Raw genomic sequence first — 18,887 nt, 5'->3', positions numbered from 1 at the left:
TACCGTCCACTTGTACATTGTATGTGCATGGACCCAATTTAAGAACCACAACTCCTAGAGTCCATATGCCCTTCTTGGTATTTTGACGATAATCCCGAACCAGTACCACGTGGTTATATCGAGTTCCCTCATTGGTTTTCGTTCTCTGATTTTTTCTTTCATATGCTGCGATGCATCTGGGTGTAGTTCTTTTATGCAGTGCGTAACTGTGACCCATGAGCTCTGCAGGCGTGCGCTTTGTTGTACAGTTTTTGTAGTTTAATCAGTAGAAATTGACACAACTTGGTATTTAAAGATCCACATTACACGATTGCATTGTTCTCATCGCCCTCTTCATTCCTTTGTTTGAATGTTCTTACTGTATTTTCGGCCTGCCCATTTTTGCTTGGGTGATAAGCGGGTATCAGTATATGCTTCACACCATTTTGGGTCATGAACTCTTTAAATTTCAGCCACAAACTGTCTTCCATTATCAGACACGAGGCTCACACAAACCCCATGCTGAGCAAATACCCGCCGCATGATCTCAATGGTATTCATAGTTGTAACTGATTTCATTGGGTGTACTTCTGGCCATTTTGAATATGATTTCAATCATAATGAGGTACATTTGTCCCAGGAAGGGTCCTGCGAAATCAACATGAACTCTTTTCCATGGACCAGAAGGCCACTTCCACGGATTACCCTCAGCACGAGTCGTTATTGGCTGAGTAGCCTGACAGGCAGAGCACCCCTGCACAGTGTTTTCAATATCTTGATCGATATTCGGCCACCATTGAGCTAATTTTCATCCTAACAATCCCCGGATGACCACCATCAAAGACATCACCATATTTCCTTAACAGTTCTTCTAACTTTGAGGTTTTCAGAATACCAGAATGCAGATGATTTAAAGGTAAGTTTTTTCCAGTCAAATTTCGCACTTAATGCAGCCAGTCCCTACCGAATAAGGCAGGTCCATTCCCTGTACCACATACAATGGCACTTCCTCCACTCTGTGTCCATGAACTTCCATATTAGGTTTAGCATATCCCGACGGCTTCTATTTTTCTCCCGTCATGGTTTTCAGCACAATATCGCTGGATTGAAGTACTGAATTTTTCAGATGTTTAGCGTAGAACTCTTCACTTATCAGTGACACAGAAGCTCCCGTGTCCAATTCCATATCAATTGGTATCCCATTTAATTCAACTTTCACTATTATTATATCTCTGGAACCTTATTATGTCTTGCTTTCATTTTCTGAACACAGTATTTCAATGTATGCACCAATTCATCCTGTAGTTTGCACTCTGTAGTTTCTTCTCCCGAGCCGCGAGTCTCCTCCTCCTCTGCCACGTTGATCGTCGATCGCTTCCTTCCTTGTCTTCCATATTTCCAATTTCGATTGACCGTGGTATGATTTTCCCTTCGGGACATTCTGAGAAAGGTGTCCTTTTTAGACCCCATTACACTCAGTATCCTTATGGAAACAAACATCAGCCTTATGGTTTGTCTTCCAGCAACGGTAACACTCAAGGAGAGAAGAGAGAGGCCCAACAACCTTTTTTTTTTACCTCCTGAGTTTGACCCTGAATCTTCGTGACGTTTTCATCCGCCATTTCCTGACTTAGCGCATTTCGAAAATGAATAAAGTCAAGCTCCTGTTCACTTAATAGTTTCCTCTGTGCCGAGCGGTTGGCCAATCCAATAACAAACAAGTCTCTTAAAACTTCCTCTTGAAAAGCACCAAACTGAAATGGTCAATTACAAGTTGCTCCGTTGCATACTCAGTGATGGATTCTCCTGGACGTTGCTTCCTATTGTAAAACTTGAAACGTTCAGCTATCAGGATGGGTTTTGGGTGGAGGTGATTTTCAAAAAGCTCAGTAAGTTCTCGATAAGTCCTTGATGAGGGCTTATTAGGGGCAAGCAATGTTTTCAGAAGTCCATATGTAGGAGCGCCAACGGCGCTCAAGAAAACTAAACCCGTTTCTTATCTTCCTCTGTTATGTCATTTGCTAAGCAGAACTGATCAAACCTTTCGACATAATCTTCAAAGTCCTCGGATTTGTCATATGCTGCTATATTACCCAAATGCGCCATCCTTAATTTTCCCTTTCGTGAGAGTCAGTTCCTCGTCGCCATTGAAGTATATTTGGATGGACACAAAACTCAGATAGATCCTTCCTGAATGACTTTATTTTTAAGACTAACTTATAATGATATACAGTTTAAAAGAAGACAAAATAGTTAACAGGGTAGTTATGCTTAATGAGTCGTAAGTATCTGTAAACACAAATATAACCTCTGGTTATAGGTAGTTATAAACGTAAATACCTAACAAAGGCAATGACTGATATTCTATCTTTTCAGTCAACGGAGTTCAAATGCCGATGTTGTCTGTAGCAAATTATCAAGGGACAAATATTGTCTTGTTACGGAAAATCAGATGATATATTTCGAAAGGAATTTCGTACAGAATACTCACATCGGACTTTTAAAGGGATTATATTTCTATTTACCTAAAATGAAACAAAATTGGCTATCTCGTCCTTATACTTACTTGAAATTCAGAATCAGTGTCAGTTTCATGACATTTGCAAAAGCATGAAGGAAGCACATGCAAAGTCTCAATAATTTTGCAACAACTGACGAATTTCCCCATAACTGCAGAGGGCCGAGCTACCACGCTAATTATAGGAGTAACCAATTATCAATAGAATCATCGTCGTATATATTTCTCGTAAACCAAGGACTCATATCCACCGGAATGACTAGGGTAGTTTTTTATGAGCATAAAGTTCCTTACATGTAAGAATTGTTGCTTAATATAATGTCAATAAGTAGCTCACAACCTTAAGTGAAGATCAGTTTCACCCTCACCAAAAATGCCTTCGCCCAACTTAGCGCCACGTACATCACCCAGGACTGCCAACAAAAATTAGGCATTAGATTGTTATCAATGAGAAACAGACAGCGATTCTGAGGGCAGTTCAGAAATATAACAAACTAAATATCATAATTTATCAGTTTTAGAGTGTTAAACATCACATAAGTGGTACACTGACTGCGGAGTCTTTCTTTTAGAATGTGGTAAGTCGGCTGTTCCGACGGCACCGTGTCCTAGGAATGTAAACATTACCGCCTTTCTATCGTATTTTATCGGCCGAATATTTTCGTTAAAGACGTGCTAAGGAGGCAAAATAGCCAATGCATTGTAAATGTACACTTTTTCCCAAAAGAAAACGATATTTATGATAGAAAAGGAATACTGTATGTTACGAAAAGAATGCAGTCTTCTGTAACAAAGAATCATTTCGATTATGTCCAAGTTATGTACTCAAGAAATTGTTGCTTTTGTCAAAATATTCAAGAACTCGCAACTTTCACATTAATTGAGGAAGCCATTGATTGAAAAATAATAGCGGAACAAGCATTATTGTTTATTTTCCTCTTTGTTTTCAATCATTTACGAAGCATAGCATCAATGCGTTTGACGAAATATTTTTCCACAGTTGTCCAAAATGACTATCGTTCTTCCTCGCTGGCTGTTTCCAAGGAATCCTTTCTATTGCTTTACTGTTCATTGAAAGGTCGATATATTTAGTCGCTGATGAAAAGTCCATAACAATAAATTCTTTTGACTCGAGTACGTTTGTACTCTGCAGTCAGTGACCAAGCTGAGAATTGTAGAATCGCCTTGTTAAAGAGAGTTCAAAAGTATTGATAGGAAGTTGATTTATACATTTGGAAAAATTTAAGTATTTTTATTACAATTTAATCATTTGGAAATAAGGAACACATACATAAATGGTCAAGCCTTCGAATCTTAATATTAACTGATTTATAAGAAGAATATTACAAGAAGCACTTACATATAGGAATAAGTAAAGTGTTGCCTTAGCTGCGACTATGAGGTCAAGGACAGGAGAAACTTAGCCAGACAACCTAATTAGCAATGCTGAATAATAACCCTATCCTGAAATGATGTAATAACACCCATAATGTGTAAGTTCCCAGTTATAGAAAGATGATAATATTCTTCAATTATGTATTTTAACTGGTTTTATGACAATGAACGCGAAATCTTCGCCCACCACTTGTGCACAGTACTATAAGGAATACAATGAGAGGCGGAGTCAAATAACTGCTAATTGTCATTATGGCTGCAGCAGGAAGGAAGGAAGGAAGGAAGGAAGGAAGAACAGGAGGCCGTCCGAAGTATTCAAGTCACAATGAACAAACTTGAATAGTTACGGATCCTTCCTGACGCCGCCAAGGGAACGCACCAAAAATGACTAAGTCCTGAGTCAGGTCAGTCTGCTTGGAGTTGGTGAAGCGATTATTATATAGCGTTGTACTGAAAGAGGATTCTAGAAGGGCAATGGCCGCCTCTAACGTCTGCCGAGTAAGTCTCTTTATTCTCTCTCGTTTTCTCTTCTCCTCATCCCGGAGGAGCTGAAATTGTGATTATCATTGTTCAGTGTCGTTATTTACCTCAGCCATAATGTCACTGTCATGGCCAACATCAACGTCAACACTGTTTCTGTTTAGGCGGAAAAACGCAACGCTTGTTTTTGGGTGTGCGAATTATAGTAAGCAAATAGTGGATTGTCTCTCTCTCTCTCTCTCTCTCTCTCTCTCTCTCTCTCTCTCAAGGCCAACCATTTCCTGCTCTCTCTCTCTCTCTCTCTCTCTCTCTCTCTCTCTCTCTCTCTCTCTCTCTCTCTCAAGGCCAACCATTTCCTCTCTCTCAAGGCCAACCATTTCCTCTCTCTCTCTCTCTCTCTCTCTCTCTCTCTCTCTCTCTCTCTCTCTCTCCTCATTCTCTCTCTCTCTCTCTCTCTCTCAAGGCCAACCATTTCTCTCTCTCTCTCTCTCATTTTCTCTCTCAAGGCCAACCATTTCCTGCTCTCTCTCTCAAGGCCAACCATTTCCTGCTCTCTCTCTCTCTCTCTCTCTCTCTCTCTCTCTCTCTCTCAAGCCAACCATTTCCTGTTCTCTCTCTCTCTCTCTAAACCATTTCTCTCTCTCTCTCTCATCTCTCTCTCTCTCTCTCTCAAGGCCAACCATTTCCTGCTCTCTCTCTCTCTCTCTCTCTCTCTCTCTCTCTCTCTTCTCTCTCAAGGCCAACCATTTCCATTTTCTCTCTCTCTCTCTCTCTCTCAAGGCCAACCATTTCTCTGCATTTCTCTCTCTCTCCTCTCTCTCTCTCTCTCTCAAGGCCAACCATTTCCTGCTCTCTCTCTCTCTTTCTCTCTCTCAAGGCCAACCATTTCCTGCTCTCTCTCTCTCTTTCTCTCTCTCAAGGCCAACCATTTCCTGCTCTCTCTCTCCCCTCTCTCTCTCTCTCTCTCTTGATTGACCCATCGATCGAGAAGAGGAGAGAGGGGAAATGCATCCATCTGCTACCCTCTCTCTCTCACTCTCTCTGCAACGAATGACAACCAAGCCAGCTCATATCACCCCTGCTATTAAGGCACTGTTGGATTTAATGAAGACGAATGACCCAGAAAACGTTTGTTCTCAGATGTGCTTCAAAGCAATTTTTTCTGGCCATGATGACGTCAATAAACAGAATAAAATTTTAACGAAAGGTGCTCATTCCAGACTTCAGTAAATTCCTGTGCCATTGTTGTGATCAAAGTTATAACCCTCGCGCCATCCAGCCACCCCCACCCCCACGGATAAACGATGAAATCAAGAAGTATGAAAAGGCATCTGTCCGTGGCCTCCTTCGAAGGAAAATACGAGAGTTCAATCTGAGTAACTAAGACACCGAGGAATGCTGAAATAAAGCAGGTCAAGAGAAAGTGAAGGTTCCTTTAGAAAAAAGCAAAATATCTGATTTTAATTAAAAGCAGATTTCAAAATAGTAACTTCAACAAGGCTAAAATTTGGAGTGTTACTGATGATATTATTTATACCAAACAAGAAATCTAAGAGATAGTTTAACTGTAATCATCCACTAGAAACGGATCAAAAGTTAAATACGTTTTTCGCTAGTGTTGGCCGGAAAGTGTTTGACGAAATTCAAAATGAGAAAAGCGGTGGGAACAGGTAGGCTATCCTAGACGAAATAATCACGCCCAAACAGCCGGGGGCCATTGACAGGTATTCCTCGTTAGACCTCATCCGGTAAGTGTTCAAACTGTGACTAATACAGTTATGGCGTTAAAAACAAAAAAATCTTACGGCCACGACGGCATATCTGTTCGATTCTGAAAAGACTCACTACCAGTTCTAGCTTTCTACCTAACTGTCATAACGATAATATAACAAATATATTCACTGTTACGGGGTATTTCCAAATGAGTGGAGGCCATCTGTATATAGTTTGCCCCTCTTTCAAACAAGGCACCCTGGGGTGGAGGAGGGGGGACCCAAGTAACTAACTACCGCCCCATCTCGTTACTGCCGTTTTTGTCAAAGGTCTTAGAAAAAATCGTTGCAAACCAACTGTGTGAATATCTTCATGAAAACAATCTTCTTTTAAATACGTAATATGGATTCAGAAGACATTTATCTACTGAAACGGCCTTGCACCAAGTCATGGACATACTCCACTATAATAGTATTGATATAAATAAAGTTTCCCTGATAACACTGTGACTCATCAAAATCTTTTGATGGCGTCTCTCGCTCTATATTTATTGTTGGATAAAATGGGCAACTTTAGCATCGATACATTTTGGTTTGATAATTATCTGAAAGAGAGAACACAGCCTGTCAAAGGAAAGGGCCATACTTCTGCTAAGCAGAACGTGAGCTTTGGTGTGCCACAAGGCTCAGTTCTGGGTCCAATACTGTTCAATATTTTCGTAAATGACTTATATCTGCTACGGATGAGGACACTTTAACTCACTTTGCCGATGAAGCTCATTATATTTACTCTGGTGATATAAAAGATATGGAAGCCTTAACCCAAAATGCTGAAATAAACATGGATAGAGCAATGGATGGAATATTTCATGTCAAATGGCCTTCAGGTAAATACAACGAAAACGAACTTTATTTTTATTGGCTCTCACTCATATATTCGGCCAACTGCAGGAGATATCAATATTAAGGTTAAAGAAACAGAAATGAAGTCTATCAGCAGCGTCAAAAGCCTGGGAATCATTCTTGACAGTCATTTCAACTTCAAACTGCATATCGAAGAAGAAATATGCAAAAAAGGAATGGGAATTTTGCATTTTGTCTGGAGAAATACAGAATACCTGAACAAGTCAAGTAGAATATTCGCTTGTTGTTAATGCCTTGGTAAACAGTCTGTTTTCGTGTGGCTGCAATAAAACTTGTGCAGCTGATTTACAAAAGGCGCAAAAGTTTGCTGCAAAGGCAGTAGTGGGAACAGGAAGGAAATATGACCATGCCGCACCATTTATAAAGAAACTAGATTGGTTAAGGATTCATCAGCTGTTACAATATAATGATCTATTATTTATCTTCAAGATCTTGAATGGGAAATTGACTGTGCGGCCATTTCATATTTCATACGTGAACTCTTTCCATCAAGCAAGACAGTCCAATCACTTGCATACCCTCAGAAATAGGACAAAAATAGCACCTGAGGCTTGGCAGTTGGGGACCAACACTTTGGAACATCTACCTCTAAGTATCAGGAAATGGAATCATTGCATTTCAGTTTTTAAAAGCGAAATAAAAAAAGTAGAATGAAGAGCTTTTTTAATGTACGTGACAAAATTGATTTTGACCTCATCTTGAGACACATTTCCAAGTCTTTGAACAATTATATTTTTTTCTTTTAAATGTTTATTTTCCAAAATAAGCTTTACATTGGTTGTTTACAAATATTTACATTTATGGTGAAAGATAATTTACAATAATTTTGAAATATTTACGAATTTGTTATGTATTTATCGGTGAAATATTTTTTAAAGGAATCTCCTAATTGAAAACTTAAAATGAATCTGGATCTCTGCATCCTTTCCTGAATCATAGTCCTCAAGTTTGGGTCATTTAATAGTTTCCCACCATTCTTATAACCTTGACACAGACCAATAATAAGGCCACTTATCTATATTACTGCAGTGTTTCTGTCTTTTGTAGAAATAGGCTCAACGTCAAACTTTATCAGCTCTAGCAAAACAACACAATTAATCCCACAAACTTGCAATAGTTTTTGCTCAGACCAATCTAACAACTTTTTCCCTAAAGGACAAAAGTAAAATACATGCATCATATTTTCAATGTTTCCACATTCAACACAATAATGATCTCTTGATATTTTTATAACATGCAATCTCTCTTTTGTAGGAAGCACTGCATGCAAATATTCGTACAATATATGTCTACCATAAGGGTCAGTGAGTCTATTATTTACATTCTTCCATATCTCAGTCCATTTGTAAGTAGGATAGTTCATTTCTGCATTTGATTTAAAGCTGTCATTTTCTCGTCACAAGAATTATAACAGATTAATCATCAGCAAAACCACAAATTTGTACTTTGAGATCGTTGGGAAATTTAGGAGTATACATCATTAAATTATCTGTTAATAACCTATACAATGGTTCTTGGGCTATTATAAATAACATCATTGAAAGAGGACATCCTTGCCTCACTGATTTTTCGATTGCAAAGTTTTCAGATATATCTCCATTAATACACAAACAGCTTACTGCATCACTATATAGTAATTTAATCCAACCTATGAATTTTTCGTCGAAACCAAGTTTTTCCATTACTTTACATAGAAATTGTAGGTCTACTCTGTCAAAGGCTTTATCCCGATCTAAGTTTATTATGGTGGCTTTCAGGTTCTCTTCATTTGAGTAATAAATGATGTCTCTAATCATCGTATTATAAAGATTTTTTAGGTTACAAAATGCCTTGGAAACTAGGTTGCTGTCAGGGTTAGATACATCTCACTTCCTTGTTACAGAATTCCAGTCACCTCTAGGGATCAGGTATTGGGTGTTATTTCGTAAAAAGTTTAACAGATCTTCATTATAAAGCTTTTCCCTCTCTGCCTTTTTTGTTGATCCCGATGGAGAATAGACATCGACAATATAAATTTCATAATCACAAAATTTACATTTAGTACTGATCATTCGACCATATACATCTAGTTCCTCCTTCAGTACTTCCACAATTGAAGATTTATTAACGAGAATTGCAGTTCCACCTTTCAGTTTATTTGTGCAGTTAAAATAAACCTTACAACGCTCTTTGATCAGGTCAAGATTTTCATTGTTAAAGTTATGTTCTTTTATTAACAAAATATCTGTTTTATAATATAACATCAAGTTAATTAGCCTCATTTGCTTTTTCGTTTCATTTAAACCGTTTACATCGAGAGCAAATATAATTAGGAATGTGGAAATATTGAATGGGAAGTTTACATCTCACAACTTTCTAGACAAATTTTGCCTTTTTAATGGCACCTTTTTCACTGCTCAGGATTCCGTCAAGATCAAAGACAGTGTCGACATTTTGTGAATGACTTACTTTTACGTCATCCTTTTTCAAGGTTAATTTTAGGTCACTTTGTTTATTTAGTTTAGCTTTCCAAATACCACCGTTCCTGAAACGGTCGTCATCAACTTCTGTATCCGTCTGCATCATTTCCTTGTCAAACTGTGTCCTTTATCACCGCATTTTTCGTCAACTTTGAGTCCTGGATTCCAGATACCTTCGTCCGTTTTTTCCCTCTTGTCGTACGCCTATCCGTCTCTCTTTGAAGACGGTCCAGTGTATCATCCTCTGAGATGCGATGAACTTCCACTTCATTCACTTCGGTTACTACTGAGTTTTCGTCATCAGAATTTTTGGACCATTCTCCATTCTCATATTCAGTAACTTCAACTAGAGACATTTCGTCAAAGTCATCTTCGCGTATTTCAACATCAATTAGGCAGCTGTTTTCTTTTGTGGGTTTGCCAATATCCTGACTTTCATTCTTCTTCGTTTTAACGTGCTTTTTCCCATTTTTATATGGGGTAAGCACGATGCCTTCTTTTTGAAGGACTTTGATTTAGCGTTGGGGTAGGCCGTAGCCTCGATCGGCTGCCCTGCCTGACATCGTGTACCATACCAATCCCCAGCTCCCTTTCTCCCAGCAGCGAGGAGAGCGAGGCGGTTAGGTCGACAGTTCGAGACGTGTGAGGTGTCTGTTATGTTTTTAGAAGATGTTGGAATGGCTTTGTTTATGTGTGTATTAGTCTGTAACACCCATTTGCTTTCAGCAAACCTATCCGTTGATTACATACACAATCCCAGGGTGTCTACACGGATAGCAAAGTGTCCGCCTTCTCTGGCCAGTCGGCTGCGGATTTGAACCCGCCCCACGGACCTCTACGAAGTCCTAGGCTGCTGCTCTACCGACTGAGCCATCGAGGCTCTAATATCCTGACTTTCATTAACGCTTGTAATTTCTTCATCGGAGTCTTTTTCTCGAGACTTTGCCTGATCCTTTATCTCTTCTTCCGCAGTGTCATTCATTATTCTCCTCTTTATCTTTGTTGACTTCCTCTTAGTGTCGTCTTAGTGTCGGTCTCTCCTGTGCTACTCAGCTTGGGAAAATCACTTTCTGAAAATAGGGCTGCTTCTGCTGTCAAGGATATGGGGCAATCCTTTATTATTATACTGTATGTCCAATTTGGCCACACTTGAAACAAGCTTTCTGTTGGCCAGCATACAAAACTGACACATGAAGCCCTTTGGATATTAGTCGTGGATGGTAAGTTTTCTCTCTAATATCATCAACTTTGCCATATTTGCTTAAAAACTCGGTTAAAAGCTGGTCATCAAGCTCAAATGGAGCATTTCTAATTGATACTTAGCTTTGACGGAGTTCCTTAAAGGGATTTTTTTATTCTCATATTTATCAATAACACTCAAATGTAGCTGAAGAAAACAATTTTGTTACAGCTCTATTCCTGCTTAATACCTGGACTCCTATTATATTACCATATCCTAATTTCATCTCTTCAAAAAGGACTTCGGTAACAGCTTCCATTGAAGGGTAAGAGGAGCATTCTGAACCGAAAGTGTCTTTCCTCTTTAGTGGCGCTACATGGCTGCTCATCTTGAAGCCATTCACTAGATGGCAGCACCGTACACAACGTTTTAGCGTCCTTGTCGCTTGCCCTAAGGCAAATCCCTCAGGGCATACAAGGTTTTCGGCTACGCAACCTTAGTAATATGTCATTTTTTCACCAATTTTTAAGTACTTTCACCAATTTTTAAGTACTGATGATAGCTATTACAAAAAGCTTTACTGAATCACCATTTACTGAATCACGCAATTATTGTTCCACTAATGTTTCTTATACTGGAGAAATACAAAGAAAACAGGAGACACTCACTAATTGTTTACATTCGCCAGGGTTCCAACACTCCCCCTATACTCAATATGTACATCTATTACTTCAACTGTAAATCCTTTGTCCAGAGTTTGTGTGTAGTTTTAGGGTAAGTTTCCATAAAAGGCGTCATATGGTCTTGATGCTCGATGACTGTCTCTCTCTCCTCAGAGAACAGCGGTTTCAAATTATTTTTTTTTTTATGGTATCACTTGAAGTTTTGTTTTCGTGTCTATTTTATGTAGGAAACTTAATACCACTATAAAATATAATGTGGAATAAAGGAATTATTATTATTATTATTATTATTATTATTATTATTATTATTATTATTATTATTATTATTATTATTATCTCTCTCTCTCTAACCAAACTGTTCTCTCTCTCTCTCTCTCTCTCTCTCTTTTCTCTTCTCCTCTTCTAACCAAACTGTTCATACTCTGGCTCTCTGTCTCTTTTTCTTTCCCTTTCTCACTCTCCCACTCTTTCTCTCGTCCAACCATTTCCTAATCTCTCTCTCTCTCTCTCTCTCTCTCTCTCTCTCTCTCTCTCTCTCTCTCTCTCTCTCTCTCTCTCTCTTAGGCTGATTCGTGGATCGAATGCATTAGTGGGGAGAATTGTGCACACCCTCGCCTGATTATTTTTCTCTTATACTCATTATGGGAGATCTCTTTCCTTATACATGGAGAAAGCCTTGTAGAAGGAAAGCATTGTTAAAAACTCTTTGCATTTGGTGTTGATATTGATAAATAAACAAGTACATTCCATAAGGTAATCGAGGTCATGAGTAGAATGAGAGTTACAAGTTCCCCTGTGACCCAGGGGACGTCAAAATAGGACTCTTGATGTCCCTAAGGCAGCCACAGTTTCTGTCATGACACTGAATTCATTCCACAACCATATACACTGATTTGCAATGTGCCAACACTGCCGCAGGGTGAAATGCTTACATCTTGAAGGCTGCCACTAATGAAATCAACAGGTAACACAATGGTTATTCACCTGAATTCTCTTCCTGGTAGGATACCTGGACATAAAGGTGAGCATTAGAACTGACTTACAACACTCAGAGGCTGACCATTCAGTCACTTCCTCCCCTTCATTAACATCTGAGACCAAGTGTTTACTCTGAAGTTTGAGTATCATGAATACTTGAATTAACAAAATTCTTACATTATTACTACAATGAGCTGGAGAGTCATTTCCCACCTGTCTAAGGGGAACATTATCACTGCAATGATGTAGATGTTACATTATGTCAGTCATCCTGTCTTTTACATTTATGCAAAAACAATGGGAATCCCAGACTTTAATGTGGCACCAAAGTTTAAATGAACATGAAACTAAGCTCTTTGAGGAAGACATAATAAACATCTTGTTCTGAAGTGACGCCATAGTCAGCTTGTCCCCTGCATGCGGTCTCAGCGTTGTAGAGTATTCATAAATGGACAGAGAGGAACAGAAGCAAAGTGATATGAGGCAGGACACATGACGCCAGGGAGTGAACAACAGAAGATTCTTGATAGGGTTTGTGGGGTGTCTATTCAAGTGCACCTTTCCACAGAAACTACTGAGACAATCTTGAAACACTTTTGAAACATCAGGAATGGTAGGACAATGAGAATGTTACTGCCTGTAGCTGAGTCTTGGGCCCAAGTCAACTCGGTGGTGTACGACGTATGAAAATGTGGGTGCCCTGCAGTTTCTACTGCCGATGGGAAATAGTCTCTGCAACTGACTTGACAATATGGATGGTTTAGTTCTCTTCTTGATAACATGGAAATCTGGTTTCAACTTTGCTTTCTTCAAGCATTTTTTTAACTTGCTTGGGGTTTGGCTTCTGGAAAGGCTTTGTCCTTCTTGGGGAATCAAGCATGGGATGGAGGTCATGACCTCACTGAGTTGGTGCCATGGAGTCAGAGGCCAACAAATGGTTGTCTGACCTACCTTCAGGCAACTGGAGAACATTGCTGCTAGTTCTGTCGATCTATCAGGAACTGGGAGTGTCTTGCTTCTTGTCATGACATCAGTTGATTTATTATTTTCAAACCAAAATATTGTTTTTTTGATAGTTCAAAAGCAATTTTGTCAAATTTGACATTTAGTTCCGACCTCATCATTTCTAACAATAATGAGGGACCCGACTGGAAAACTTTACCCTTAAGGTCAAATTAGATGTGGGTTTTAGTAGGTGAAAAACCCGACACAAGCTGTGACTAAACACCCTAGGTTAGGTTAGGTAGGTTAGGTTAGGTAAGGTTACTGTGCATCTCTGTATTTCAAATATTTTGATTCCCCTTAGACAAAAAAGTCCAGTTTCCCATTGTGGTCCTCCCATTAAGGATAGATATTGAGGGCGGTGCAATGGATTAATGAAACATTTATCGCAGAAATGTCAAATTTGTCAAAATCACAAAAAATAAGGGAAAATCTTTGTACAATTAGTTCCACAAATTTACAAAAAAAGCGAAAAAGCATACCAAAAGAGTGCCTAATTTTCTAGAGGCAGAATTAGCAATTAGAAATGTGATCAACCTAAAGGAAAAATGAATGAAGTCTTGTGAAAACCCAAAATTCTGATCAGTGATTTATTGGGATTCCAAAAGATTCCGACTTTATTCTGTTGTCATCGTTTTCACCACTGAAAATGCTGTACTTTAGATGTAGAATGCTAGGTTTAGGTAAGCAGTTTCAGATCTGATGGGTCAGACCTTGAGAGCTTTGATACCAGTCATTTTTTCTACCAATAAAGATAATCTTGTGGAAGATCACACTTACATCTGGAAGGGTCACCGATCTCTGTCCTTTTCAGGCATCCAGTCCCTGGAGTGCGACATTTGCTATAACATGTACAATGACGATCACTGCCCAAGGATTCTCCATTGTTCCCACGAGTTCTGCAGCCGTTGCATCGATGAGCTCATCTCGACTCAAAAGAATGAATGTCCCGTTTGCAGGATGAAATTCACAGCCAATTCAGCTGAAGACCTCATGATTAGCAGAGGCCTCCTTGATGCTGCAAAGCAACTATCATCCATGCACCTGAGGCTAAAGAAATCCTTCCATGAGTCTACTCAGGATTTCAGGGAGAATGTTATCGAAAGCGGCATTGCTAAGGTTAAGGACATCATTGGCACCTACGATGAGATGGGAGAAGGATTTGAAGGCTTTGTGCAAACGTTGAAAGAGGTAACGCTTTCTGGTGAGAAAACTTTGAGCGCCATTCGTCAAAACACCAAACTGTTGAAGAACAAGTTGGAGGCTCTGCACCAAAGGAAACAGATAATGCAAAACTCTGATGTGCAGATGGAAGAACAAGTTCTTCAGGATGTTGGGGAAGATATCAAGGAAATTACAGACCTTCAGAAAGATGCAAGAGAAAGAAACCATTGCGCTTTGGTAAGTCTGTGCTCTCCCTCTCTCTGTGTGTGTGTGTGTGTGTGTGTAAAATCACACTTCAAAAAAAGTAAAAGGTTTTTATGTTCATTACAGTGCATCACTTCTCGAAGTCCGTTTCAGTTCTGTTAAGCCTCTCTGCTTTCTTTCCATCTCTGTAATCTCTTTCATCCAAATTCTGTGTTTGATCGAAAAGGCTTCATTCAACAATGTTTCAGAGCACTGAACACTATCACTTCCTCTGTGATATCTATCCTAATCAATCCTAATAACTGATGCCATTCATAACCTGTATTTTTGGATTCCTCCTTACAGGAGATTCTCGCGATTAAAACAAGGCTGGAGAATCTGTCACGGGATAAAGACTCTTCGGCAGTCTTTGTTGTGATGACTTTCGAAGAGAACTTGAGGGTGGCTCCAGTCAAGGTCGAGTCCAACAACCAAGTGTCTGTGAGTCATCTTCAGGAAAGAGATCTCCCACCAAGATGCTTTGCCATAAAGGTAAGCTTATTCCTGTGAGGATATGAGTAGGATTCCTTTCTGTCTCTCATAATCCTTTGGGAATCATTGTCCAAGTTCACTTTTGTGTTAGGAATCATTTCGTTTAAAATGAACATCATGAACAGTTCTTGATATGGAATGTGAGTCGAGCACTGACTGACCCAGGAGGTCACATTTTATGGAGAAAAGAGAAGATACTGAAACTTGGGGTTCTGAAGGTGCATGGATGTGGTGCAGAGGGTAAGGGAGGAATAACAACAGCTGATTTGTTTAAGGAGAGAAAGGAAGCAGAGTGTTTTAAAGGCACTGGGTGAGAGAGACAAAGGTGAAAGGGCAGGGTGTGTGTGCAAACATGGAAAGGACAGCAGCAGATGTTGGTGCAAGATTGTCGATAAGAAAATCACTCTTGAATAGGTTGTGTGGAATAACTCATGTCTACAGATGATGCAGTACTGATGATGAGGGATAGTGAAGAGAAACTGCGGGAACTGGTGACAGAATCTGAAAGTGTTTGAAAGTTGAGAGTAGATGGATGTTGGGAGAATGGATGATCTGTTTAGATATTTTGGAGTAGATATATTGAATGTTGGCAGAATGAAGGAACAGGTGAGGCAAGGAAGGAAGGAAGCAAGGAAGGAAGGAGAGAAGGCAGGAAGGAAGGAAGGAAGGAAGGAAGGAGAGAAGGAAGGAAGAAAGGAAGGAAGGCAGCAGGATGTGTGCAAAAGATAGATAGGGAGGACGCTTATGATGTCTATGGTAGCCACTGTGGGATAGTGTCAAGGTATTGTTGAGCCAACTATTCTTTATGGAAGTGAAGTGCTAATGCTGAATATGAAGAAGAGAGAAAAATGGAAGCTGTAGAGCTGAACTATCTGTGTAGTATGGATGGATCATTCTGGTTTGAGATAATTCAGTCATGTGGAGAGATTGGAGGAGGATGAAAGATTTTGTGAAGAAGAAGAAGAAGAAGAAGAAGAAGAAGAAGAAGAAGAAGAAGAAGAAGAAGAAGAAGAAGAAGAAGAATGAGCTCAAGATAGATAGAGTTGAGTGGTGTGGTGTTTGTAGGAGTTTAGTTGCACTACCGATGAGCCTTCAGTGTAATAGAGCTAATAATAATATTGTGGAAGTTTTCTGCACAAAGGTTTCATCCACAGTAGATTTTTTTCACTTGAGTTCTTTGTCATTTGGCATTTTGATTAACCCTCTTCTTCTTCTTCTTCTTCTTCTTTTTTTCTTCTTCTTCTTCTTCATGTCTATGGAAGTTGCTGTTGATGCAACCAATAATAAAATAAGGATAATAATAATATTTATTATTATTTTTATTATTGTTCTAACGAGTATCTTTCTCCTTTCCCTTGACAGCTTGAGTCCTTGATGCAAGGGTCTCCTTCTTCTCCTCCTCCTCCTTGTTCCCCTCCAAGGGCGTTCCTGGATCTGGCATATGAATCCACCCCCCTGGGGAGGGTCATCATCAGAATCATTGATCAAGGCGGCCTGTTGGGTTTGAACTTCATCCAAATGTGCTCAGGAAGGACGGGACCCTCTTATGCCAGCTCTCAGGTTTTAGATGTATATAATAAGGGTAGGGCAGGTGAATGGATAAAGATGGGAGACTATGTAACCCATGGAGGAGGAGGAGGAGGAGGAGGAGGAGGAGGAGGAGGAGGAGGAGGAGGAGACACATCAACTCAAGCAGTGTTGTCCTCGAGGGAGGAGTGGGAGAGGGAGAGTCGGAGGCAGACCTATAAATCAGCGCTGTGGAGGGAGGGAGATGTGAGGGGATTCACCTCATATGAAGAAGCCTCATGGTTTGGGATCGTCACCAGAGATCATCCCAGCTGGAGTGGAGAAGATTGCTTCGGGAAGGTGGAGGAAGGACTGGATGTCCTGAGAGACGCCATCTTGAAGTATCCAGACACTGAAAAGGTGAAAATTGCTGAATGTGGGTGTTATTTTTCTCTCTAGGTTCTTTCCATTTTGAAAATAAAGATGTTCTGAGTGCTGTACGTGTTTCATTTTACCACCTTATTATTATCATTGTTATCTCTCTCTCTCTCTCTCTCTCTCTCTCTCTCTCTCTCTCTCTCTCTCTCTGCGTCAGTCCTCTCTGAAGGATTTATCCAAAATACTAGCTATTTTCTTACAAGAACAACTGTTGGTGGAGTTGAACAACCAAGAGAGAAAGAAAGACTGATTCTATGATGGTCCAAAACACAACAGACACAAAATGTCATTTCCTTGACCTTGACCTTTTTCTTGAGCCCATCAGAAGAAAACAGATGCTGGTACTAGTCATTCACATGTGGGTGGACTGGTGGGTAGGGAGCGATGATTCCTGGGCCTAGCAAAGTAAGCCAAGTGCAGCAGCACCACTCAGCCATTGCTTCTTCTTCTTCTTCTTCTTCTTCTTCTTCTTCACCCACTTTGGCTGACTGCACCTTCCAAAGGGTCTGTCTGTGTGAGCAGAATGCACAGTTGCACACAATAAAATACAATAATACGAAAAACGAAGCCTTTGCTCAAAATTCGCCATTTTTACAGATTTTATAAAAATGGACTTGAAAAATCTACTGATAAAAGTCATCTTCAATTATTCATTCCTATTCAGAGTTACTCACAGAATAAATAAATTGATTATTTCATATTATATTGGACTGGCCATTTTCGGATAAGAATTTTCTGGCTTTCATGGGAAATGTTCATCCTGTGGAATCATCCCTCCCCCTCCCTCCCCCTTCTTTTATTGTTAATATTGCAACAAGTTTTTTTCTTAATGACTGAAACAACAACAAAGATGTTTTTTTCAGTCACTGTCCAGACATTTTCAAACTAAATGCAATTAAAACCTTAATCTACAGTGCTTATAATTTATGCTCCAATTTCACTTTGTTTCATGAAGAGATGGAATTCTTGGTAAAATTTTTCGCAAATAATGGTTATCCAACCAATTTGGTCTTTAAACATAATTATTAGGCTGTTTTTGGAGGGTGCTTACAGTCCTAAAATGCCAGTTGCTACAGTTCCTAAACTAGTTTTTTTATTGCAAATTGCTTTACATTGGTGTATCAATTAAGCAACTTTAGAGAGAATTGCAATACTGTTTTGATAGATTTTATCCACAGATTACTCTTTAATTCATTTTTCGTAATGATTTTACAATAAAAAGCTTACTACCTTTCAAAGATAAACTGCCTGATTTATTGTCACAAACTACATCTGGAAGAAGAACTTCAAATTTAGAACTTTCAGATTTAGATTAAAAAATGATAAACGATTTCAATACGCACTAAATTCTTACATCAAGTTTTGATGACCTGCTTTCTGCTCAGTCATATTACTATTGTTCAGTCCTGTGAGCTCTAGTCTGGGGTAAAACCTGATGGTCTGGCTTGTAACTGTTGAGCTTGGAGATCATTTGCTTCCATCGCTTGCTATGAATTTGCAATTCGTGGCAGAATGCTGCGTCTGGTGTCATTTTGAGGCCAAATAACTGAACTTTATTTTTAGATCTTTGAAAAAGCAAAACAAATATATCACAGTCAGAATGATGTGTTGAACTCAGCCACAAACAGAACTCTTGTTACTCTTCGTTAATAAATTTTAAAACCTTCAGATTTGGAAATTACTTCTGCGCCAGGCAAATATGTCCGTTCAAAAAAATTGATCACAATTCTCCTT

At 39.3% G+C, this 18,887-nt stretch overlaps 1 protein-coding gene across 1 annotated transcript; it reads left to right on the top strand.

The window, feature by feature from the left end:
• The first annotated feature begins 4,159 nt into the window (after positions 1-4,159).
• LOC136856233 (uncharacterized) lies at positions 4,160-17,211 on the top strand. Its single transcript, XM_067133926.1, has 4 exons — positions 4,160-4,390; positions 14,125-14,711; positions 15,024-15,209; positions 16,572-17,211. The coding sequence occupies exons 2-4, from the start codon at positions 14,160-14,162 to the stop codon at positions 17,172-17,174; spliced, it is 1,341 nt and encodes a 446-aa protein (XP_066990027.1). The 5' UTR covers positions 4,160-4,390; positions 14,125-14,159; the 3' UTR covers positions 17,175-17,211.
• Positions 17,212-18,887: the final 1,676 nt, after the last annotated feature.

Source organism: Macrobrachium rosenbergii, chromosome 35 (assembly GCF_040412425.1).
Source record: "Macrobrachium rosenbergii isolate ZJJX-2024 chromosome 35, ASM4041242v1, whole genome shotgun sequence".
Classification (NCBI taxonomy): Eukaryota; Metazoa; Arthropoda; class Malacostraca; order Decapoda; family Palaemonidae; genus Macrobrachium; species Macrobrachium rosenbergii.
Note: the sequence above shows the minus strand (reverse complement) of the source record. Positions and strands in the feature narration are given on the sequence as shown.